Source organism: Oncorhynchus tshawytscha, linkage group LG13 (assembly GCF_018296145.1).
Source record: "Oncorhynchus tshawytscha isolate Ot180627B linkage group LG13, Otsh_v2.0, whole genome shotgun sequence".
In the NCBI taxonomy this organism is placed as follows: domain Eukaryota; kingdom Metazoa; phylum Chordata; class Actinopteri; order Salmoniformes; family Salmonidae; genus Oncorhynchus; species Oncorhynchus tshawytscha.
Window position 1 is genome coordinate 25065541 of NC_056441.1, and position 26213 is coordinate 25091753.

At 41.8% G+C, this 26213-nt stretch overlaps 2 protein-coding genes across 2 annotated transcripts in view; one reads left to right on the forward strand and one right to left on the reverse strand.

Moving 5' to 3' along the window:
- Positions 1-13850, forward strand: part of col28a1a (collagen, type XXVIII, alpha 1a) — a 30215-nt gene extending 16365 nt beyond the window's left edge. The window contains exons 24-38 of the mRNA XM_042295458.1: positions 3054-3122; positions 3361-3429; positions 3551-3619; positions 5459-5527; positions 5696-5764; positions 6046-6114; positions 7292-7360; positions 7549-7629; positions 7723-7758; positions 7857-7893; positions 8201-8427; positions 8668-8995; positions 10481-10623; positions 11204-11480; positions 12890-13850. Of these exons, the coding sequence (XP_042151392.1) occupies positions 3054-3122; positions 3361-3429; positions 3551-3619; positions 5459-5527; positions 5696-5764; positions 6046-6114; positions 7292-7360; positions 7549-7629; positions 7723-7758; positions 7857-7893; positions 8201-8427; positions 8668-8995; positions 10481-10623; positions 11204-11480; positions 12890-13062 (1785 nt within the window). The 3' untranslated portion in view covers positions 13063-13850. The remainder of the gene's footprint in view (positions 1-3053; positions 3123-3360; positions 3430-3550; positions 3620-5458; positions 5528-5695; positions 5765-6045; positions 6115-7291; positions 7361-7548; positions 7630-7722; positions 7759-7856; positions 7894-8200; positions 8428-8667; positions 8996-10480; positions 10624-11203; positions 11481-12889) is intronic.
- A 201-nt stretch (positions 13851-14051) lies between these two features.
- si:dkey-202e17.1 (uncharacterized protein LOC555344 homolog) lies at positions 14052-17156 on the reverse strand. Its single transcript, XM_024443429.2, has 2 exons — positions 16500-17156; positions 14052-14475 (listed from the first exon to the last, which is right to left on the reverse strand). The coding sequence occupies exons 1-2, from the start codon at positions 17103-17105 to the stop codon at positions 14299-14301; spliced, it is 783 nt and encodes a 260-aa protein (XP_024299197.1). The 5' UTR covers positions 17106-17156; the 3' UTR covers positions 14052-14298.
- Between the last annotated feature and the right edge of the window lie 9057 nt (positions 17157-26213).

Consider the following 26213-nt stretch of genomic DNA (forward strand, 5'->3'; position numbering starts at 1 on the left):
CATGGCAAAATGTGTCGAATTGACGCAAACTTGCTTTAAAATGGCAACATTGTCTCTACATCCCATGGCAAAATGTGTTTTTTTGTGGACACCACCCCCATCATCCCTGCTGTAGTTAGTTAGATGTTAGGGAAGGTCAGGGTTCAAGTTACATGAATGGAATGCTGCTTGGAATTCTTCAACTTCATGTTCAGTCTGGGTGGTATTCTGACTTGAGATCTTCACGCATTTTTAAGTAAGTCTCCCATTGACATCAAGGATGTCTGAGTTGTACCTATCTCAACACTCAATCAGGCACTCTATGCAAACGCTTGCCCAAATTCCAAATATGTGCTCTGTTTCCTCAATGGTTCCCATAAGCATTGACAAGAAGCCAGCAACCATTGTGTTCCATCACTACATTTTACAGCCTGGTCTCATAGACTAGACGGAACTTAGTAAAGTAAATCTAGGGACACTCAAATTAGTATGATATGTTATGTTTGGTATGGTTACAGAAGACAGAAGGTTACTTAAAGCAAAAACAAAAGGAGGATGGTTGGTCGTAGTGGATCAGTCAGTGCATAACGAGAACATCTAGCAACCCAAAGGTTGCGTGTTCGAATCTCATTTAGCATTTTAGCTAATTAGCAACTTTTCAACTACTTAGTACTTTTTAGCTACTTTGCAGCTACTTACGTAACCCTTCCCCTAACCCTAGCCTTAACCCTTTTAACTATCCCTAACCTTAACCCTTTAGCCTAACTCCTAACCTTAACCCTAACTCCTCGCCTAGCTAATGTTAGCCAGCTAGCTAATGTTATCGTTAGTCACCTAGCCACCCAGCTAACGTTAACCACAACAAATTGGAATTTGTAACATATCATAGGAATTGTAAGTCAGAACATATTATACTAAATGGATGATGGACATCCCCAAATTAATACATACCATACGAAACGTAACATATCGTACTATACCGAACAAAAATATAAATAAAGTGTTGGTCCCATGTTTGATGAGCTGAAATTAAAGTTTTCAGAAATGTTCAATTTGCACAAAAAGCTGATTTCTCTCAAATTTTGTGCACAAAGTTTTTTACATTGTGCACAATGTTAGTCTTTGCTTGGTAAAGCCCCGCCTTATCTCAGCTCACTGGTCACCATAGCAACACACACCCGTAGCACGCACTCCAGCAGGTACATTGTACTGGTCATCCCCAAAGCCAACACTTCCTTTGGCCGCCTTTCCTTCCAGTTCTCTGCTGCCAATGACTGGAACGAATTGCAAAAATCTCTGAAGCTGGAGTCTTATATCTCCCTCTCTAACTTTAAGCATCAGCTGTCTGAGCAGCTTACCGATCACTGTACCTGTACAATCTGTAAATAGCACATCCGACTACCTCATCCCCATAATTTGACTTACCCTCTTGCTCTTTTGTACCCGTATCTCTACTTGCACATCATCATCTGCACATCTATCACTCCAGTATTAATGCTAAATTGTAATTATTTTCACCTCTAGGGCATATTTATTGACTACCTCCCTACTCTTCTACATTTGCACACACTGTACATAGATTTTTCTATTTTTGTTTTGTGTTATTGACTGTACGTTTGTTTATGTGTAACTCTGTGTTGTTGTTTTTGTCGCACTGCTTTGCTTTATCTTGGCCAGGTCGCAACTTGTTCTCAACTGGCCTACCTGGTTAAATAAAGGTGAAATAAAGAAATTACATCGCTGTAGTGATCAATTCTCCTTTGCCAAGATAATCCATCCACCTGACAGGTGTGGCATATCAAGAAGCTGATTAAAAGCCATGACCATTACACAGTTGCACCTTGTGCTGGGGACAATAAAATTACACTAAAATGTACCGTTTTTTTCACACAACTCAATGCCACAGATGTCTCAAGTTTTTAGTGAGCGTGCAATTAGCATGCTGACTGCAGGAATGTCCACCAGTGCTATTGCCAGAGAATTTAATGTTAATTTCTCTACTATAAGCCACTTCCAACATCGTTGACCTCACAAACGCAGAACACATTTGCAACCACGCCAGCCCAGGACCTCCACATCCAACTTCTTCACATGTGGGATTGTCTGAGACCAGCCACCCAGACAGCTGATGAAACTGAGGAGTATTTCTGTTTGTGATAAAGCCCTTTTGTGGGGAAAAACTGATTCTGATTGTCTGGGCCTCGCTCCACATTGGGTGCACCCATGCCCAGTCATGTGAAATCCATAGATTAGGGCATAATTTATTTATTTAAATTGACTGATTTCCTTATATGAACTCTAAGTCAGTAAAATCGTTGAAATTGTTGCATGTTGCGTTTATATTTTTGTTCAGTATATCTGGGGTGTCTAGGATTTACGTACAAAATAATATGAAATACTCTCAGACCAGGTTGCATTTTAGTGTCATCAATTCGCATCAAGTCACTTCCTTACAATGCAGTTTGTTTTAGATTTCAAAGCACGGCAGGCTGCAGGTTTCCTAGTGTTTAGAGTGTTGGCCTAGTAACCGAAAGGTTGCAAGATCGAATCCCTGAGCTGACACGGTAAAAATCTGTCGTTCTGCCCCTGAACAAGGCAGTTAACCCACTGTTCCTAGGCCGTCATTGAAAATATGAATTTGTTCTTAACTAACTTGCCTAGTTAAATAAATATTTTTTTTTAAAGAAGTATTGCTTATGTTACTTTACAAACTATTTGAGTTACTACTTTATTGGGGCTGTTGTATGAAATGGTTTGATTAAGGATAAAGAAGACATTAACAATATGCTTTATAACGACACCAGTAAGCTCTCCCACCCATAACTGTATTTTACATCTCTTTTAGGCTTGTTTACCCTATGAGAGGTCTTTTTTAACTAAACATTTATCATGACAATTCCCATTAGGCTCCTTTACAGTAGATTTGGCTCATATGAGATGTGGATTTTGACTGCTGGTTCAACATATCAGCGGAACAGGTTGTGTGTGTTTGCTGTAGTTACCTGGCTACTGTTTGTTTGTCATCCATGAGGTTCACGGTGTCATGTATCTCACGTCTCTGTTCTTCTGGTCAGGGAGAGCCTGGCAGTTTTGGAATGATGGGTCTACCAGGTCCTCCTGGCAGGGGCCTACCTGGGTCAAAGGTAAGTGGTAAACACACACACACACACAGCATAGTGTCTTAAAAGTATCAGCTCTTGACCTGTGTTGGAAACCATGGTCCCCTGCGTGCCATAAGCGTGGTAAACTAAAGCCTAGCCATTAACTCTAGGAACTAATTCATGTCTTCAGGTCTCAGATAAAGTGACTACTGAGTAACACACCCATGCATGTAATGCTCTGTCATACACAGCACTAAAACCGTATGGTCCACATTGACAGGGTGACCTTGGACCAGTGGGGCAGTCTGGGCCTGTAGGAGACCCTGGAGTGGGCATCGCTGGGTCGACGGTAACCTCAACGGACAGTTAGAACATGGCCTAGCTTTATTACATTATTGCCAAGGTTTTGGCAGCAAGCTAGTACTACAATGACACATATTTTTCTGTGTGTGTGTTTCTCTCCCATTCAGGGTGAGAGGGGGAACCCTGGACCTGTTGGACCACCAGGGTTGAAGGGAGACGGCTACACAGGACCTCAGGTGGGACTATTGATGTTGGTAGTTAGTTAAAAACCCTAGTCTAGTTCACCAGCCCTGTATCTCTGTATTTGAAGTTACTTGCAGATGTGTGGGAAATATATATATACAGTGCCTTGCGAAAGTATTCGGCCCCCTTGAACTTTGCGACCTTTTGCCACATTTCAGGCTTCAAACATAAAGATATAAAACTGTGTTTTTTTGTGAAGAATCAACAACAAGTGGGACACAATCATGAAGTGGAACGACATTGATTGGATATTTCAAACTTTTTTAACAAATCAAAAACTGAAAAATTGGTCAGCCCCTTTACTTTCAGTGCAGCAAACTCTCTCCAGAAGTTCAGTGAGGATCTCTGAATGATCCAATGTTGACCTAAATGACTAATGATGATAAATAAAATCCACCTGTGTGTAATCCGTATAAATGCACCTGCACTGTGATAGTCTCAGAGGTCCGTTAAAAGCGCAGAGAGCATCATGAAGATCAAGGAACACACCAGGCAGGTCCGAGATACTGTTGTGAAGAAGTTTAAAGCCGGATTTGGATACAAAAAGATTTCCCAAGCTTTAAACATCCCAAGGAGCACTGTGCAAGCGATAATATTGAAATGGAAGGAGTATCAGACCACTGCAAATCTACCAAGACCTGGCCGTCCCTCTAAACTTTCAGCTCATACAAGGAGAAGACTGATCAGAGATGCAGCCAAGAGGCCCATGATCATTCTGGATGAACTGCAGAGATCTACAGCTGAGGTGGGAGACTCTGTCCATAGGACAACAATCAGTCGTATATTGCACAAATCTGGCCTTTATGGAAGAGTGGCAAGAAGAAAGCCATTTCTTAAAGATATCCATAAAAAGTGTCGTTTAAAGTTTGCCACAAGCCACCTGGGAGACACACCAAACATGTGGAAGAAGGTGCTCTGGTCAGATGAAACCAAAATTGAAAACGTAATGTTTGGCGTAAAAGCAACACAGCTCATCACCCTGACCACACCATCCCCACTGTCAAACATGGTGGTGGCAGCATCATGGTTTGGGCCTGCTTTTCTTCAGCAGGGACAGGGAAGATGGTTAAAATTCATGGGAAGATGGATGGAGCCAAATACAGGACCATTCTGGAAGAAAACCTGATGGAGTCTGCAAAAGACCTGAGACTGGGACGGAGATTTGTCTTCCAACAAGACAATGATCCAAAACATAAAGCAAAATCTACAATGGAATGGTTCAAAAATAAACATATCCAGGTGTTAGAATGGCCAAGTCAAAGTCCAGACCTGAATCCAATCGAGAATCTGTGGAAAGAACTGAAAACTGCTGTTCACCAATGCTCTCCATCCAACCTCACTGAGCTCGAGCTGTTTTGCAAGGAGGATTGGGAAAAAATTTCAGTCTCTCGATGTGCAAAACTGATAGAGACATACCCCAAGCGACTTACAGCTGAGATCGCAGCAAAAGGTGGCGCTACAAAGTATTAACTTAAGGGGGCTGAATAATTTTGCACGCCCAATTTTTCACTTTTGATTTGTTAAAAAAGTTTGAAATATCCAATAAATATCATTCCACTTCATGATTGTGTCCCACTTGTTGTTGATTCTTCACAAAAAAATACAGTTTTATATCTTTATGTTTGAAGCCTGAAATGTGGCAAAAGGTCGCAAAGTTCAAGGGGGCCGAATACTTTCGCAAGGCACTGTAATATAATATAAAAACTGCACACTCCGTTTGTCACTTGTTTATTAAGTTACATAGCATCCTCATAGCCTTCATAAGAGATTTAGTATGCATTGAAAATTAAATCCCAACACATGAACCCAGTCTTGTTCTTGTTGGTAAACAGGGCCTCCCAGGGTTGCCAGGGCAACCAGGAGAGTTGGGACCTGAGGGGAAAGGATTACCTGGCCCTAAGGTAAGCGCTGAACTTACCTTATACACACAATGTTAACTCTAATCCTTCACACAATGAATCACAGTTTTACAGGCACGGTTTTACACTCTCTCTCTATCTCTCATGAGTGTATATACTGCACTGTACGTGTACAATGAAACATTAATTCATATTATGTTTGTGTTTCAGGGTGACAGAGGTTCATCAGGACTTCCAGGGCCAACAGGACCTCCTGGCATTGGTCTGCTGGGACTTAAGGTCAGTGATGACTGGAAACACAGGATTAGTCCAGAAACAGCCTGCATCCCGTTACTCCTACCCCCTACCGCGTAGCCCCTACCCCCTTGCCCCTACCCTTTACCCCCTACCCCCTAGCCTAGCCCCTACCCCCATCATAGATCCTTCATCTGCTGTAGATCTTCTTGTAGACACATTTTGTCAACATCTCTTGTTTCTTTTCAATGCCAGTGTACTTTTAATTAAGGTTTATTTTTGAAAATTGTAATGTGGAACTGTACTAATGTTTGTGTGTTTTGCAGGGTTCTGTGGGTCAGCCAGGTCCACCTGGTCTGTCAGGAATCACAGGAGAGGGCATCCAGGGGCCCAAGGTAGGGCCTCATTATCATGCTGGACTGGCCTGAGATAGTGATCATAATGATGATAATGGTGTGATATTTATATCATGACACAAGGTGAGACCCAGATGCAGACACAGGAGGCAGATGGTTGGAGTCTTACAATGTTTATTAATCCAAAGGGAGTAGGCAAGAGAATGGTCGTGGACAGGCAAAAGGTCAAAACCAGATCAGAGTCCAGAAGAAGTGGCAGACAGGCTCATGGTCAAGGCAGGCAGAAAGGTCAGGCAGGTGGGTACAGAGTCCAGAAACAGGCAATGGTCAAAACTGGGAGGACTAGAAAAAGGAGAATAGCAAAAAGCAGGAGAACGGGAAAACCGCTGGTTCACTTGGAAAACATACAAGATGAACTGGCACAGAGAGACAGGAAGCACAGGGATAAATACACTGGGGAAAATAAGCGACACCTGGAGGGGGTGGAGACAATCACAGGGACAGGTGAAACAGATCAGGGCGTGACGATTTATTGGATACTTATGTCATAGTGACAATCTATCAACTGCAATTCTAATTAAATGCCAATGTAATTATAGTGCAGTATGTCATTCATGGCCCCAGAAACGAAAGACTGTGCTATGTTCAAGTGGGGAACCACAGGTAATAAGGCATTGGGCCACCACGTGCCAACAGAACAGCTTCAATGCACCTTGGCATAGATTCTATACTGGTCTGGAACTCTATTGGAGGGATGCAACACCATTCTTCCACAAGAAATTCCATTTTGTTGATGGTGGTGAAAAAACGCTCTCTGAGGCGCAGCTTCAGAATCTCCCATAACCATTCAATTGGGTTGAGATCTGGTGACTGACACACACCCTTTAAACCCCCTATGCTTCTTCTAGCCATGGTAGCCAAGACAATGGGCAACTGTGTATTTATACATGACCCTAAGCATGATTGGATGTTTTAATTGCTTAATTAACTCAGGAACCAAACCTGTGTGGAAGCACTTGCTTTCAATATACTTTTACTCAAGTGTTTATTTTATTTTTGCAGCTACCTGTATGTTAAGAGGGATATTGGTTTTGGTACTATCAATCTGACATGGTACAATATTCTGTGTGCTGCTGTATACAGTATTGTGAGCTGTTTTAACATTAGCAATGATTAATCATACTAATCATTAGTCTTGTCTTTTTTCGACATTCAGGGAGAGCCTGGGTTCGAGGGGCCAAAGGGTCCCCGGGGGCCTCCAGGGGACGGCTTTCCAGGAGAAAAGGTACAAACTTAACCAATGCTTTTGATCCCTGCAGGAATTGAACCAGCAACTTGAGCCACACAGGACTGTCACTGCCAAACACACACAGACTGGTTCAATGCCAACATGGACACACAACCATTTGCTGTTCAATATAAATGTTATTGTTGATGTTCTTAACAATACTGTTGTCATATTACTGTACACAGGGAGACAGGGGGATTCTTGGAGACCGTGGGAAGAAAGGAGACAAGGGAGAATTTGGAGAGCCAGGATCTATAGGACCCATGGTATGATCATCTTCTGGTCCCATCATGGTCATAAAATAACGTATGTCATGGTTAATTTATATGTTGATCGCTAACCTGTGTTCAAACTTGCAGGGGAAATCCGGTGAGAAGGGGGATCCTGGCTTGACAGTGAGTAGAGCACAAAATCCATACGGTTTCATAATGGCACCTTTGTTATGTCTCAACAATATTTTAATATCTTAAATGTTTTCCTCTTCCACCCACAGAGAGAGGAAGTCATCAAAATTATCAGGGAAAGTTGTGGTGAGTTAAAACAGCTCATTGACTATTCATACCTACAGAACATAAACACCATTGTTAAAGTGTTAGCCAACATTTAGTCTTTCTAAGGAACTGTGCACAGAGCTCCCTGGAAAACAGTGGCAATTGTTACTATTGCTGGACAATCCTTTGCTAAATAAATAAACATGAATAAATCAAATGTGCTTCTGTTTGCTCTTTGGGTTCTAGGCCAGGTTACTGTAAAACACTATGTGACAACTGCGGATGTAAAAATGACTTTTTAAATACATTTGATTGATATAGACTGTCTCTATGTTTATGTTCTCAGGCTGTGGTGTGAAGTGCAGAGAGAGTCCTCTGGAGCTGGTGTTTGTGATTGACAGCTCAGAGAGCGTTGGACCGGAGAACTTCGAGGTGGTCAAGGACTTTGTGAACACCCTGATTGACCGTGTATCTGTGAACCGCGAGGCCAGCAGGATCGGTGTGGTCCTCTACAGTCATGTGGACATAGTGGTGGTCAGTCTGACGCAGCAGTCCAGCCAGAACGACGTCAAGGTCAGTAGTATTGAAGCAGATGAGTACCTGTCACATACTGGGTTCGAATCCCGGGTATCCTGCATGTCACAACTGTATTAGCCCTCTGAGCTAAAGCCTAGACATTCTTGAAGCAGATCTGTGTTTATTCTGCTGTATCCTTTTTCTGTCTGATGTTAATTACACTCACTCTTTCATCCCCTGGTATGTCTATCATCTATTTATATCGATCTGTCTGTCTGTCTGTGTAATTTCTCTCAGGCTGCGGTGAGGAAAATGCCGTACCTGGGCGAGGGCACCTTTACGGGTAGTGCCATTGGGAGAGCCAACCAGCTGTTCCAGGCCTCGCGGCCCGGTGTGCGTAAAGTTGCCGTGGTACTAACCGATGGGCAGACAGACCGACGTGACGCAGTGCAGCCCGAGGAAGCTGCCAGGGAGGCCCACACCGCCGGCATTGAGATGTTTGTCATCGGCGTGGTGAATAAGAAAGACCCGCTGTACGCAGAGTTCCAATCTGAGATGATCGCTATCGCCTCCGACCCAGACGAGGAACACATGTACCTGATCGATGACTTCATGCTGCTGCCCAGTATGTGGTTCTAGATGAAGTTCAAGACTCTAGATGAAGTTCAAGACTCTAGATGCAATTGTAGTATCCAGATGCAATTGTAGACTCTAGATGCAATTGTAGACTCTAGATGCAATTGTAGACTCTAGATGCAATTGTAGACTCTAGATGCAATTGTAGACTCTAGATGCAATTGTAGACTCTAGATGCAATTGTAGACTCTAGATGCAATTGTAGACTCTAGATGCAATTGTAGACTCTAGATGCAATTGTAGACTCTAGATGCAGTGCTAGACTCTGCCTAGTATATGGTTCTAGTTCGGTTTTATTTACATCCACAGTCATAGCAGTCAATACAAAATGAAATCCATGTGAACGGCATCGGCCTATCTAAATACATATGCTTAAATTGATAAAAGAACAGACAACAGATCTATTCTAACAACTCTACTGACCAGCCCCGTTAAGGGGTTTGTGAAGGAGATATCTTGATTTCTGTAGATCGGCACGGAACAGTGCCAAAATTGCTTTATAACAATAACGTGATAATGATATAACTTTTATATATAAATAGAATATTTAAAATGTAAGTATTTGAGTATAAACAAACAGTGTGAAAATGCATTGCACAAAACGCTGTCACTATAGTTGCAGTATTGTAAAGTCTTTAAGTGTGATAGATCATGTTTCATCACATCCCAACTATGCTCACTGCATGGCCTGTTTAAAAAGGACATTTGGGAAAATGTCACCCTTATTCGTGATGCCTGCCATCACTGCCATCAGATACTTTAAAGAATGGCTGCCTTTAAAAAGCAACAAATCCATTTGAAGACGTCCTGTGTCAATGATATAAGTCAGAAACAGTTATTCTAGTGTCAAAATTGACTACAGAGTCAAAATAGGATAATTTTGGTCATAAAGTCAGTCTCGTCTAAAACGGAGCATAGACAGTGAGACAGACCTGCCCAGCAGCTCCAAATTTGTTTACATTAGACAACATGTCACACATTTAACTTGAGAAATACTGCACCAAACACCTTAGTTAGATGTAAAATTGTGCAACGTCCTCGGCAAAAAAAATTCCAAATGAATTACAGATTTCTTGAGTTACTGTATCTTAGCTTCATTCTGCGGATTTTGAGGAGGGCTTCCACGTATACAGTGTTTTATGGGGGACAAATATCATTAACCAAATGCAGAATCGGTCAGAAAACACACCTCCAAGACTGAAATCTCAATTTTCTAATGAGCAACAGAAAAACACATGTGCCAATCGACGTGTTCAGTCGCTCTTTAAAGTTTAAAACAAAGGTTATATACATGACCAAGTGGTGGAGTTCCCACACACTAGCTAGAGAAACAGGCCAGTGACATTCTATTATGACTGGTGATGATTGTTCTGTGTTTTGAAACTCCCTGGATGACTATTTAATCCTTTAATAGGTTGTAATGAACTTGATTGAGGTTTGATTACAGTCTTTTAAACTGTCTTTCTTGGCACAGCCCTGGAGAGTACGCTGCTCAGCCAGATCTGTGAGCACAACGGTGGAGCCCTCTTCATCCACAACCCCATACCCACCCTTGAGGTTTACAGAGAAGTCCCGGACAGGGGGGGCATACCCAACTTTGAGGACGATTACAGAAGAGTAAGAGAACACTTTTAGGACTTACGGGATGAAGGAAAAAGGAAACCGCACACTGCTCTTGATCGTATCACGGATATTTAATAAGCTTACGTATTGGCCTCGCGGCCTTCGTCAGAGCTTTCGAAAGCTCTGACGAAGGATACGTAAGCTTATTAAATATTAAATATCAGTGATACTATCAAGAGCAGTGTGCGGTTTCCTTTTTCCTTCATCTTGTTCAACTGTTGCCATGCACCTGCAAAAAATATTGCTCAGGTGTGCGAGTGCCTTTTGAATTTTGTAGGACTTACGGGAGGAACTTACTAAGACACTTAAGACGAACAAATGGACAAAACCACATAAAAGTAGACATTACAAACATTGGCCGACATTTCACATTATCATACCAATACACAAATTACACTCTAACAAACTATGTATCACACTCTAATAAACTACACTCTAACAAACTACATAGGGCTGTAAATAGCTGCATAAGACTCTAACATCCAGTCTGTTACCATGACTGCTGCAGTGATCACTATGTCTGGAATGCGAAGTCATTTTATATTTCTTCCTCTGTATATTTCTCCCTCCCCAGCCTGGACCACCAATATTTGAGAATGAGAGCCCTCCCTCCTCACGGGCCCCAGAATCCCCCGGCTTCAACGAGAATGAAATCGACACTGGCAAGACATCAGTCTCCGAGGTACCCCTGAACAAGCTCCCAGACGTCATGACATCAGCATCAGGGGGCCAAGGGGGGAAGCAGCAACCCCCTGTTATCTCTATGGTGGGACCCCAGACCCCCCAGACACCCACCAACTGGCAGTACATCCCCAAGACCACCCAGCCTCTGCCAGACATCTTTGTACCAGGTGAGTCTCTTTTTTTTAATGACCATTTGAGAAATTACATTATGTAGGATACATCTCGAACTGTACAAACAATTGATTGGGAAACATTTCCTCATTATTCATTTAAAATGTTTTGTCTATGGTATTTATTTATCCTTTATTTAACTAGGAAAGTTGGTTAAGAACATGTTCTTATTTACAATGACGACCTAGGAACAGTGGGTTAACTGCCTTGTCTGGGGCAGAACGACAGATTTTTACCTTGTCAGCTCGGGGATTCGGTCTAGCAACCTTTGGGTTACTAGTCCAACGCTCTAGCCACTAGGCTACCTGCCTAGTCCAACGCTCTAACCGCTAGGCTACCTGCCTAGTCCAACGCTCTAACCGCTAGGCTACCTGCCTAGTCCAACGCTCTAACCGCTAGGCTACCTGCCTAGTCCAACGCTCTAACCGCTAGGCTACCTGCCTAGTCCAACGCTCTAAGCGCTAGGCTACCTGCCTAGTCCAACGCTCTAAGCGCTAGGCTACCTGCCTAGTCCAACGCTCTAAGCGCTAGGCTACCTGCCTAGTCCAACGCTCTAAGCGCTAGGCTACCTGCCTAGTCCAACGCTCTAAGCACTAGGCTACCTGCCTAGTCCAACGCTCTAAGCACTAGGCTACCTGCTGTTACCTGGTATACTCAGATCTGTTTACTTGTTCAGGATTGTCACATCTTTAACAAACAGACGTATTAACCCATTTGTCTCTCTGTTAGTCTGTGTGTGTTGAAGTATAAAGTCCTATAAGTATTTATAAAATAAGTGTAATGCTTTATAACTTGTTATTAGGATGAAGAAGCCTTTATAAAGTCTTACAAAAACTGAAGAGAAGAGAAGAGACAAGAAGAGAATCATTAGTTTTGGTACTGTCCATATGTAGTTGTTTTTGGTCGCAGCTTCAGGAATGGCTGCTGAAGTCATAGTCAATCGATCAATAATATAATAATACTCTTAGCAATGTGTGTCTTTCATTTAGAATCAGAACTTTTCTGAAACATCACAGTACAGTTAAAATATATGACAATTAGAAATCATAACCAGATGGTGTTCAGAGATAGATGGGAGGGGTTGAGTGGAGCTGAAGGATGGGACTCAAAACAAACAAAAGATAACTATTGTAAAATATACTGTCTCCATCAAATGTATTTAGTATGTATAATCTGGAAGGAGAAGCCTAAGAGTTGTTGTCCATTAGTTTACTCCAATTAGGGGAGGGATGGTAGGGTTAGGGGAAAATGATAAAGGAAAAAATCTATGTATGGGCAATTGGAAATGATGCAGACGATTACATTGATGGAAGCTACAATCTATCGGCAATATTAAAGCTGATCTACCCCCTAAACATTAATAAATAAATGAAACAGTATTACAAAAACCTCTTGTCTGTTCCAGTGGTGGGGTGCAGACAGGCGTTGGACCCTGGGCCGTGTCGTCAGTATGTGGTCAGGTGGTACTACGACCCGGAAGCCAACTCCTGCGCCCAGTTCTGGTACGGAGGTTGCCAGGGTAACGGAAACCAGTTTGAGTCGGAGGCCGGGTGCAGGAGCGTTTGCGTCCTCACGTAACAGACATTTGTGCTTTGTTTAAAGAGAGAAGGGCCGTGTGCAAATTCCCCAATGATAATGTCAGAGGGATGCACTGAGGACATGGGCTCCTATCTATCTATGGCTGCGTCCCAATTCTCCTGAGGATGGGGAGTGTGTAAGTACATACTTCGCAGAAGGGTGGAGAATCGGGACATGGGCTTTCTATCAGTTACAGTTCGACCAAAGCTCAGGCGAACGACAGCACTGCTACACTGATGCTCCAGAGAGGACCTGTATACTGTCTCTTTATTTCTGTGTTCTTTATGTAGTCTGTGAACCAGCCCCTGTACTGTACAAATGTTCAACCTGTTTACATTTTCTCTATTTTCACACACTATTGTTTTTACCCATTGTGTTGCTTCAAATAATTGTCCAATAAAAAGACACCTTAACTTCCAAACCATAAACACTGTGATCTGAACAGATTCTCACAGGTCAGGATTCTCATGACCATAATGACATATCTACTGTATGTGTGTTGTATTTAGTCCAGTTCTATCTCAGTTTCATCTTTCGCTAACAAACAGAGTGTTATATATCGTGCTCAACCTCCAGAAATCTGACATGAAGTAGATACTTCTATTTTCATATTAACAAACTACCATGTTAACCTTTGTTTTACTGTAAGTTGTAAAAAATGAACACTTGGCTGTAAAATATATTCTTGTTTAATATTGTACAACAAAAGCAAAGAAGGAAATGTGAAGCTCACACAACAGAATAAACATGTTTGTTGTAATAATTATATAATAAAATAAAACTTAAATCATAAGCACTTTCAGCTACAATAAGTATCATATGTACTATTGAATGACATAAACAGGGGAAATGACTGACACTTGTGGTCAGTATTACAAACCTACAGTTAAAGGCTGTCTGGAAGATTCCCTGCTTCTCAAATCAAATTTGATGAATGATATACAATAAATAGTAAATGCCTTATGAGCTTACTACAACTGTCTCACCCTTTCACAATAACTCTAGAGCTTCATTGTTAATATAGTTGTCATTTGAGTCGTAAACAAACCATGTATTGTTTCAAAATATGTTTAAAACTACCATGTGTCGATGAATTTGAGAGTGGTTACAGTTCCCCAGTCTCATCGCTCAGCATACCAAACAAAGTGGCAGGGGTCAGCTGTTGTTTCTGGCATTTAAACATTACACAGTCGTACATGCTTTTTTCAGTGCAGTAGTCTGTGTGTTATCTCTGTGTTAGGCAGAGACAGGTGTGGGTGTGTTACTCTCGCTTTCAGTTCCTGCAGAATCAGGGTTGTACCTGTACTGGTATCCGTAGGGCCGTAGGTTATAGGTCAGATATTCCAGCATGTACATCTGTACATTGTAGATGTAGTGAAAGGATACGGTGTGATCTGAACAACATTCTGGGCCCTGGGAGAAAGAAAGGCTGTATTAAGCCTGTGTAAAACTTTATACGCCGAACAAAAATATAAACCCAACATGTAACAATTTCAAAGATTTTACTGAGTTACAATTCATATAAGGAAATCAGTCAATTGAAATAAATAAAGCCATAATCTATGGATTTCACATGACTGGTGTTGGATTCAGGGTGACACTTTGAACATTGTTATACTCAGAGGTATAGGAACATAGGTTACAAAAGAGACATGAGGGGAGCCGTAAAGAAGCTTGGGAGGGGCTGAGTGCAGGGAAAACAATCCCATGTGACAGCACTGATAAGGGGAGGAACCGTTGAAGGCTCATATCACTTAGCTCCCTGATTAGCAAGAATGATGCAATGTTTCGAGACAAGGAGGAGACGCCACCCAAAGTGGGGTATGAATAATACCACGGGGGAAGCCATGTCTTTGTCTGAATTACAGCAGTATCGACCCTTTGGGAAGAATAGAACTTGGTTAAGCTTCACTGGTGTCCGTGGAGTCATTTACTCTTAAAGATTAGAACCTAACACTGGGAATACAGATATCCATCTGTTGGTCACTGATACCCTAAATAAAAGTAGGAGCGTGGGTCAGAAAACCAGTCAGTATCTGGTATGACCACCGTTAACCTCATGCAGAGCGACACATTTCCTTCACATGGAGTTGATCAGGCTGTTGATTGTGGCCCGTGGAATGTTGTCCCACTCCTCTTCAATGGCTGTGTGAAGTTGCTGCATATTGGTGGGAAGTGGAACACGCTGTCATACATGCCAGTCGATCCAGAGTATCCCAAACATGCTCAATGGGGGACATGTCTGGTGAGTATGCAGGCCCTGGAAGAACTGGGACATTTTCAGCTTCCAGGAATTGTGTACAGATTCTCGTGACATGGGACTGCATTATCATGCTGAAACATGAGGTGATAGCGGCAGATGACGGGCACGACAATAGGCCTCAGGATCTCGTCACGGTATCTCTGTGCATTTAAATTGACATCAATAAAATGTAATTGTGTTCATTGTCCATAGCTTATGCCTGCCCATACCATAACCCCACCATAGGGCACTCTGTTCAAAACGTTGACATCAGCAAACCGCTCACCCACAAGACACCATACACACTGTCTGCCATCTGCCAGGTGCAGTTGAAACTGGAGTTCATCCGGGAAGAGCACACTTCTCCAGAGTGCCAGTGGGCATTGAAGGTGAGCACTTATCCACTGAAGTAGGTTACGACGCTGAACCACAGTCAGGTCAAGACCCCGGTGAGGATGACGTGCATGCAGATGAGCTTCCCTGAGACGGTTTCTGACAGTTTGTGAAGAAATTCTTTGGTTGCGCAAACCAATAGTTTCATCAGCTATCCCTGTGGCTGGTCTAAGACGATCCCGCAGGTGAAGAAGCCGGATATGGTGGTCCTGGGCTGGCGTGGTTACATGTGGTCTGCGGTTGTGAGGCCTAGACGTACTGCCAAATTCTATAAAACGACGTTAGAGGCGGCATATGGTAGAGAAATGAATGTTAAATTATCTGGCAACAGCTCTGGTGGATATTCCTGCAGTCAGCATGCCAATTGTACGCTCCATCAAAACTTGAGGCATCTGTGGCATTGTGTTGTGTAACTGCACATTTTAGAGTTCACTTTTATAGTCCCCAGCACAAGGTGCAACTGTGTAATGATCATGCTATTTAATCATCTTCTTGATATGCCACGCCTGTCATGTGGATGGTTTATCTTGGCAAATGAGAAATGCTCACAACGTAAGCCAAGGTTTGTGCAAGGCTACTAATTTATAATAAGTACAAAGCCATGAGTAAATCTATGAGTAAAGATTTACTTTAGCTAGTCAGTCATTACACTGTGAATGCCAAACCCTAAGCACCTATGACAACTCTCCTATACTACACATGATTGAGAGAGCATCACAACCACACACAGAGTTGAGAATAGAATAGAATGTTATGAGTGTACTTGTAAGTGAACAGTTGATTAGGGGTAGGGTATGCTTACCTCTCTGGGTTTGTAGTAGTCATACAGGAGAAACCAAGGCCGTTTTCTGGGTGGCTTTTTGATCAGGTACTTGTCTGGTGGGTAGGGATGAAACGTCTGCCTTCCCTTCACATCTCTGGAGTCTCCCGGCTCCACACCCATTGTCTCCATACACTTCCCCAGAGCCATGTCTTCTATGATGGAAAAGTGGGTACATTTCGCCATGTCGAATCCCTCGATGAACCTTCTGACGGCTTCTTTACTGAGGACATAGCCGGCTCCACCACTCATGTAACCCTGGTGGACGAACGGGCGGAACCTTCGCCCAAAGTACACAGGCTTCTCCGGGTCCTGTTTGGACAAGGTGTAGCGGAGGTTTTCGATGACCACGAACGTGTCATCATCAGCTTTGAGGACCCAGTCGTAGTCGTTGCGGTGGTGTTGGTAGATGTACTGGAAGGCTCTGATGGTCTTCCAGTAGAGCTGGTCTCGTCCCTCGGTTACGTTGAGCCCCACTGTGGGGAATTCTGTCTCCACTGAACTCATGTAGAGGATTTTGTTGCATCGGTTGGCCCAGGTGGCCCGGATGTGCTTGGTTCTAGACTCCAGGTTCTTAGGTCCAGTCATGATCCAACATAGCAGACGCACCTTCTGGGACAGGTTGGCTGCAACACCCCTGTTCTCATCTGAAAGAGATCATTTATAGATAATTAATGAAAATTGTGGTCATTTAGCACAGTGGTTCCCAAACTGAGAGGACGCCCCCCTCCCCCCGAACTGAGTCCGGCTTTCAACTTACTTTTTAAAGTTGTAATAGTAGAATGCACAAGGTGCAATTTCGAAATTGAGTAGTTTTCCTCAGTGTGTGGATTGTTTGGGGTCAATTCCATTTCAATTTCAGTCAATTCAGGGAGTACAATTAAATTCCAACTCCAATTCCAATTATCTTCCAATGCTTTTCAATTAGGACACTTTTTTATTGGAATTGGTATTTAATTTACTTTCTGAATTGCCTGGAATTGAAATGGAATTGACCCAAACCCTGATATGTGTCCTCTATATGGGAATCAAACACCTAGTGTTTCCAGCACTGTGCTCTCTAACCTCTTGGAACCACAATGCTTTCAGGAGTAATAGATGTTTTACGATTCACTCACACACATCCAATACAACTCCAGGGTAACAAAAACACTACTTATACTTAGACGTAAGGCTGGATTGCACTTACACTGAGTGTACAAAACATTAAGAACACATTTCTAATATTGAGTTGCACCCCCACAATGTAGTGTAGATTTCACATACAAACGTTATACTGTACTTCCGAATTCAGAATCAAATATGCTTCCCAAAAATACCATGGTAGCTGTGGTAGAACGTTTATTTTGATTGGCAATTTTCTGCATTTATCAGAGTGCCATCAGGTAGCCTGGTTTCAAATCAAATCATATTAGTCACATGTGCCGAATACAACAGAATACAACTTACAATGAAATGCTTACTTACAAGCCTCTAACCAACAATGCAGTTTAAAAATAGACAATAACAATAGCGAGACTATATACAGGGGGTACCGGTACAGAGTCAATGTGCTGGGGCACCGGTTAGTTGAGGTAATATGTACATGTAGGTAGAGTTATTAAAGTGACTATGCATAAATAATAATAGAGGGCAGCAGCAGTGTAAAAGAGGGGGGACAATGCAAATAGTCTGGGTAGCCATTTGATTAGATGTTCAGGAGTCTCATGGCTTGGGGGTAGAAGCTGTTTAGAAGCCTCTTGGTCATAGACTTGGCACTCCGGTACCGCTAGCCATGCGGTAGTAGAGAGAACAGTCTATAACTAGGGTGGCTGGAGTCTTTGACAATTTTTAGGGCCTTCTTCTGACACCGCCTGGTATAGAGGTCCTGGATGGAAGGAAACTTAGCTCCCTCCAGTGATGTACTGGGCCGTACGCACGACCCTCTGTAGTGCCTTGTGGTCAGAGGCCGAGCAGTTGACATACCAGGCAGTGATGCAACCAGTCAGGATGCTCTCGATGGTGCAGCTGTAGAACCTTTTGAGGATCTGAGGACCCATGCCAAATCTTTTCAGTCTCCTGAGGGGGAATAGGTTTTGTCGTGCCCTCTTCACGACTGTCTTGGTGTGCTTGGACCATGTTAGTTTGTTGCTTGGACCATGTTAGTTTGCTGCTCCACTACAGCACTGTTTATGAGAATGGGGGCGTGCTCTGTCCTCCTTTTCCTGTAGTCCACAATCATCTCCTTTGTCTTGATCACATTGAGGGAGAGGTTGTTATCCTGGCACCACACGGCCAGGTCTCTGACCTCCTCCCTATAGGCTGTCTCGTCGTTGTCGGTGATCAGGCCTACCAGTCTTGTGTCATTGGCAAACTTAATGATGGTGTTGGAGTCGTGCCTGGCCATGCAGTCATGAGTGAACAGGGAGTACAGGAGGGGAATGAGCACGCACTCCTGAGGGGCCCCTGTGTTGAGGATCAGCGTGGTGGATGTGTTGTTACCTACCCTTACCACCTGGGAACAGCCCGTCAGGAAGTCCAGTATCCAGTTGCAGAGGGAGGTGTTTTGTCCCAGGGTCCTTACCTTAGTGATGAGCTTTGAGGGCACTATGGTGTTGAACGCTGAGCTGTATTCAATGAAAAGCATTCTCACATAGGTGTTCTTTTTGTCCAGGTGGGAAAGGGCAGTGTGGAGTGCAATAGAGATTGCATCATCTGTGGATCTGTTAGGGCAGTATGCAAATTGGAGTGGGTCTAGGGTTTCTGGAATAATGGTGTTGATGTGAGCCATGATCAGCCTTTCAAAGCACTTCATGGCTACAGACGTGAGCGAGACGGGTCAGTAGTCATTTAGGCAGATTACCTTAGTGTTCTTGGGTACAGGGACTCTGGACGGTCTGCTTAAAACATGCTGGTATTACAGACTCGGACAGGGAGAAGTTAAAAATGTCAGTGAAGACACTTGCCAGTTGGTCAGCGCATGCTTGAGGGTACACGAGGCTCGTGTCATCTGGTAGGCTCGTGTCACTGGGCAGCTCTCGACTGCTCTTCTTTTTGTAGTCTGTAATGGTTGCAAGCCCTGTCACATCTGACGAGCTTCGGAGCTGGTGTAGTATGATTCCATCTTAGTCCCGTATTGACACGTTGCCTTTTTGATGGTTCGTCGGAGGCCATAGCGGGATTTCTTCTAAGCTTCCGGGTTAGAGTCCCGCTCCTTGAAAGCGGCAGCTCTAGCCTTTAGCTCAGTGCGGATGTTGCCTGTAATCCACGGCTTCTGGTTGGGGTTTGTACATACAGTCTCTGTGGGGACGACGTCATCGATGCACTTATTGATGAAGCCAATGACTGATGTGGTGTACTCTTCAATGCCATAGGAAGAATCTGGGAACATATTCCAGTCGGTGCTAGCAAAACAGTCCTGTTGCTTAGCATCTGCTTCATCTGACCACTTTTTTATTTACTGAGTCATTGGTGCTTCCTGCTTTAATTTTAGCTTGTAAGCAGATAGAATTATGGTCAGATTTGCCAAATGGAGGGTGAGGGAGAGCTTTGTATGCATTTCTGTGTGTGGAGTCAAGGTGGTCTAGAGTTTTTCCCTCTGTTTGCACATTCAACATGCTGATAGAAATTTGGTAAACAGATTTAAGTTTCCCTGCATTGAAGTCCCCGGCCACTAAGAGCGCCGTCTCTGGATGAGCGTTTTCTTGTTTGCTTATGGCCTTATACAGCTCATTCAGTGCGGTCTTAGTGCCAGCATCGGTCTGTGGTGGTATGTAGACAGCTAATAAAGATACAGGTAGATAGTGTGGTCTACAGCTTATCATGAGATACTCTACCTCAGGCGAGCAAAACCGTGAGACTTCCTTAGATATCGTGCACCAGCTGTTGTTTACATATATGCATAGGCCCCCCGCTCCTTGTCTTACCAGATGCCACTGTTCTATCCTGCCGATACAAGGTATAACCATCCAGCTGTATGTTGATAATATAGTCGTTCAGTCACGACTCCGTGAAGCATAAGATATTACAGTTTTTATGTAACCGTATAAGGATCATAGCTTTCACCTGGATTCACAAAGTCAGTTTGTCATTGAAAGAGCAGGTGTTCATAATGTTTTGTACACTCACTGTACACCTCCATATTAAGAGGAAAGAGACCCAATAACCTAGTTGTTTCAATTAAATTCCTTTTTTATAACTGAATGATATTACATTGTAATAAAAAATAAATTACAGCAATTTGTCATTTATTATCAATAATAAGTAATAAGGCAATTACCTGAGTGCATGTGTCTTGGAACCCCCCAGTCATACTGAACTCCATTGGAGTTACCCAGAAGGAAAACAGCAGGTTCTACAGTGCTAGGGTCTGAGTAAACAATGTATAGGATAGACAGAAATCCTATACACAGCCCAGACACAAAGAATACAGTTGAAAGATTGATCCTCATTCCCCTCTCCTTCAGATCAAACCCTGTGAGTGATACAAATATGAAGGAGAAGTGAGTTTGTGCAGATGAACAAAGACGTGTTACTTCAAACTTGTTAAAATAATATGCAAACATGCAAATATACTGTATACAGTATACAACTAACATTAATTGTGCTATCAGTTTCAAGATCAGCTTACATGGGGGAAAAGTCTTTGAAAAAGAATGCATTGTAATAATGGATCTCAACCAAAATCATTGTTGCTTTTAAAGTTACAAAAACACGTTTGAATATTTTAATAATTATATTAGCTTACCTGTTCACACAAAAATGTATTGAAATATTGGTATTATTCTCCTCTGATTGTGGATAATGCAACAGTGTTGAAAAATGGAGCTGTCGGGAATAATGGATTTGCTCAAGGTGTGAAAAAAGTTGAACCCAAGCAGAAGCAAACAACTTCTATATTTAATGATTAAATAGACAAACAATAGACAGACACATGCATATGGGGAGACAGACTCGTTCTTCTGAAAGGTTCATAGCAATCTGCAAACCTCCTCAAGGGCAGGCAGGCATAAATACTGGTGATTATCTGTTTGTTCTCCAAGTGTTCCGGGACCCTGGTCAAAACAATGTAGCGTAGTTGGATATTGCATCGGGTCAAAGTAGGCTAAACATTTGAACATCTTGCTTGGGAGTCACCCTGGCTGGATTACAGCTAAGGGCCCGATTACCAAGTTACCAGGTTCTGCTTTATGGTGACCTCTGACCTTAGAGAGGTTACCCAGAGGCTAAGTACCAATTGGGAAAAAACATTCTTAACATTCTCTTTGGAGAAGAGACTATTTAAAACCCTTCCTGAAAAGGAAGAATGATATAAGGAAGGTAAAAATACTGAATGGGACTCTACTGGATAAATGTACTAGGCAGGCAAAAAAATGAATTTCATATAATTGAGGGGGAAATCCTATACAGCATTAACAATCAATATACAATAACAACAATGATTACTTGTCAAACATCTTCAGGGATGCAACTTTGGTCATTATGTCAGATTACATTTCATAAAATGCAACAGGAGGTAGATAGTAAAGTAACAAAATGATGAAATAAATACATACATAAAAACAAATCAAATCAAAATAAACCGGGTGAACTGTGTGAAATTTACTGATGACAGAACATGTGTAATTACATACCATAGAACCCATAGTAAATCTGTCTGACAGAGACAGTGACCCTGAAGACGAAGTTGTGTTGTGGCAATAATCCACATCCACATCATGTATTTATAATCATCATCATCATTTGAATTGGAAACATTTCTTGGCAGTATCCTATTTCAGCTATACATTTCTTCTCATACATTCTAATTAAACAGCACCAATGTTCTATAAACGCCATGAAGTCTGTTTTTCACTCGATAAAACAGCAACACTCGCTGTCCTTGGTGGTTATTGGTGGTCCTTGCACAAACAGACACTGGCAGAACCTACCCTGAGTGTACAAAACATTCAGAACACCTTCCTAATATTGAGTTGCACCCCCCCTTTGGTAGGCTGTCATTGTAAATAAGAATTTGTTCTTAACTGACTTGCCGAGTTAAATAAATGTTAAATATATATATTTTTTTAAACCTCCGAACGTGTGTCCCACTTTTTCTGAATTCACCCTACATATACAGTTGAAATCGGAAGTTTACATACACTTACGTTGGAGTCATTAAAACTCATTTTTCAACAACTCCACAAATTTCTTGTTAAGAAATTATAGTTTTGGCAAGTCGGTTAGGACATCTACTTTGTAAACAATTGTTTACAGACAGATTATTTCACTTATAATTCACTGTATCACAATTCCAGTGAGTCAGAAGTTTACTTACACTAAGTTGACTGAGCCTTTAAACAGCTTGGAAAATTCCAGAGAATTATGTCATGGCTTTAGAAGCTTCTGATAGGCTAATTGTCATAATTTGAGTCAATTGGAGGTGTACCTGTGGATGTATTTCAAGGCCTACCTTCAAACTCAGTGCCTTTGCTTGACATCATGGGAAAATCAAAAGAAATCAGCCAAGACCGCAGAAAAAAAATTGTAGACCTCCACAAGTATGGTTCATCCTTGGGAGCAATTTCCAAACACCTGCAGTTACATTTGTCATCTGAAAAAACAATAGTACGCAAGTATAAACACCATGGGACCACGCAGCCGTCATACTGCTCAGGAAGGATATGCATTCTGTTTCCTAGAGATGAACGTGCTTTGGTGTGAGAAGAGCAAATCAATCCCAGAAAAACAACAGAGGACCTTGTGAAGATGCTGGACGAAACAGGTACAAAAGTATCTATATCCACAGTAAAACAAGTCATATATCGACATAACCTGAAAGGCCGCTCAGCAAGGAAGAAGCCACTGCTCCAAAACCACCATAAAAAAGCCAGACTATGGTTTGCAACTGCACATGGGGACAAAGATCGTACTTTTTGGAGAAATGTCCTCTGGTCAGATGAAACAAAAATAGAACTGTTTGACCATAATGATCATAGTTATGTTTGGAGGAAAAAGGGGGAAGCTTGCAAGCCGAAGAACACCATCCCAATCATGAAGCATGGGGGTGGCAGCATCATGTTGTGGGGTTGCTTTGCTGCTTTGCTGCTTTGCTGCACAAAATAGATGGCATCATGAGGCAGGAAAATTATGTGGATTAAAGCAACATCTCAAGACATCAGTCAGGAAGTTATAGCCTGGTCTTCACAATGGACAATAACCCCAAGCATACTTCCAAAGTTATGGCTTAAGGACAACAAAGTCAAGGTATTGGAGTGGCCATCACAAAGCCCTGACCTCAATCCTAGAGAAGATTTGTGGGCAGAACTATAAAAGCGTGCGTGAGCAAGGAGGCCTACAAACCTGACTGAGTTACACCAGCTCTGTCAGGAGGAATGGGCCAAAATTCCCCCAACTTATTGTGGGAAGCTTGTGGAAGGCTACCCGAAACGTTTGACCCAAGTTAAACAATTTAAAGGCAATACTACCAAATATTAATTGAGTGTATGTAAACTTCTGACCCACTGGGAATGTGATGAAAGAAATAAAAGCTGAAATAAATCATTCTCTCTACAATTATTCTGACATTTCACACTCTTAAAATAAAGTGGTGATTCTAACTGACCTAAGACAGGGAATATTTACTAGGATTAAATATCAGGAATTGTGAAAAACTGAGTTTAAATGTATTTGGCTAAGGTGTATGTAAACTTCCGACTTCAACTGTAATCATACCGGAATAGGCACCTGCTAAAGTAAAACAATCCCAGAGCTTCTTTCACTTGTAATCTTATTGTACAGACCTGTTGCATTGACAAATGCCTGCATTCTGTACTTTCTGTCACTGGGAGATCAAATAGTCAAAATATGAAACTTATTGTTTAGGAAATCTGCTAGGGCCTGCAAAAGTTGGTGCCAGTTTATCAGCTTTTTTCTCGTTCACTTGTACTAAAAACATTCCTATGGATCTAACTTAATTTAATTTTGGACAGTTTTCCATGAAAATTACTGTCTTATGTCACTGGTGTTATTTAAACTATCGAATTGAGAAATAATAATTAGAAATCCACTTAGATTGACAAAAATGTATCCTATTCAATTATTCATATAGCCTAACTCTGTTCCAATTTGTCCACTGTGTCTCTTACAGACTGTCACAACGTCAAGGGCACAACTTATCTTTAACCCAAACACCAGATATGCTGGGGAGGGAGAGAAATGGTGACCTATGATTTAATATCAGTTGATAGCTGTTCACTTAGGAGCGTAATCAAATCAAACAATAGGAAGCTGTTAAATTTGTCATGTGACCTTGTATTAAAACCTTAGCTTCAGATTTTTACCTTGTCAGGTTGGGGATTTGAACTAGAAACCTTCTGGTTACTGGCCCAATGCTCTAACTAGACCTTGGCACCCCAAGCGTGGTTCCCACACTAGAAAGAATTTCATTAAAAAACACATTTCTATTATATTACTCTATAGTTTAAACCACCCCAGTTGGTTTTTATTAATTTGCTCTATATTCATTAATGTCTATTATGTTGAAGATTAGTATGTAACCAGGGTTGGGGAGTAACAGATTAAATGTAATCGATTAAAAGTAAGGGATTTTAAAAAACGGTAAATGTAATCTGTTACATTGCCAGCAAAAATATTGTATTCAGATAACAGATTCTTTTGAATCCAGAAAGGATGTTTGCGAAAAAAATATATTTGACACTTCTTTGTTTTCTCAATGACATTCAAATCAGCACTAAATTTAAATTTGTTCCACTTGTGCGAGTATGACCGTAAATCAGAGACCACTATGATGACACCAAATGTGTTTGATGGATTGTGGGTGAAGTGCAGGAAACAGCTTTTGCAGGCCGTAGTCCAAGCTATGTCTTCCAATGGTGCACCTGCTGTTGGCATCCAAAGATTATCCAACTTGAATAAACGCTTGAAGGTAAGGATGACCACAGTGGTGTAGTCTACGGCGATACGGACATAATTTATTATTGATATCTAAATAGCGCATTGATGTGAATCACACTGCTGCTCTCTCATTTAGCTATTTGCGCCTTATGGATTGTGGTTGTTGTGGATGTTTGTTCACAAATCTAAATGTGTATTTGAATCCAATAATGGTTGAATTCAAGAAGTTTAAACTGCCTATCAATCATTGTTTCTGACAGCCAATGAAAAATGTGATCCCAGCCAATGGTATAAAAGTGAAGCTTTTATTGCTCAATCTAAATTTGATAGACTTAAAGGGCAATCTGTAGCTGCTACATACATTTTTGGACACACACACACACACACACACACACACACACACATACACACACATATATATACTGTATATATTAATATATAAATATATAAATATATATACTGTATATATAAACTATATATATATATATATATAGTACCAGTCAAAAGTTTGGACACACCTACTCATTCTATGGTTTTTCTTAATTTTACTATTTTCTACATAGTAGAAATAACACATATGGAATCATGTAGTAACCAAAAAAGTGTTAAACAAATCAAAATATATGTACTATTTGAGATTCTTCAAAGTAGCCACCCTTTGTCTTGATGACAGCTTTGCACACTCTTGGCATTCTCTCAACTAGCTTCATGAGTTAGTCACCTGGAATGCATTTCAATAAACAGGTGTGCCTTGTTAAAAGTTCATTTGTAGAATTTCTTTCCTCCTTAATGCGTTTGAACCAATCAATTGTGTAGTGAAAA

Bases quoted from the DNA above. Each gene is read 5' to 3' on its own strand.
- si:dkey-202e17.1 (XM_024443429.2), bottom strand. From the start codon at position 17,105: ATGACTGGACCTAAGAACCTGGAGTCTAGAACCAAGCACATCCGGGCC. The intron at 14,476-16,499 runs GTAAGCATACCC...TCTTTCTCCCAG, and splicing joins ACTACTACAAACCCAGAGAG to GGCCCAGAATGTTGTTCAGA.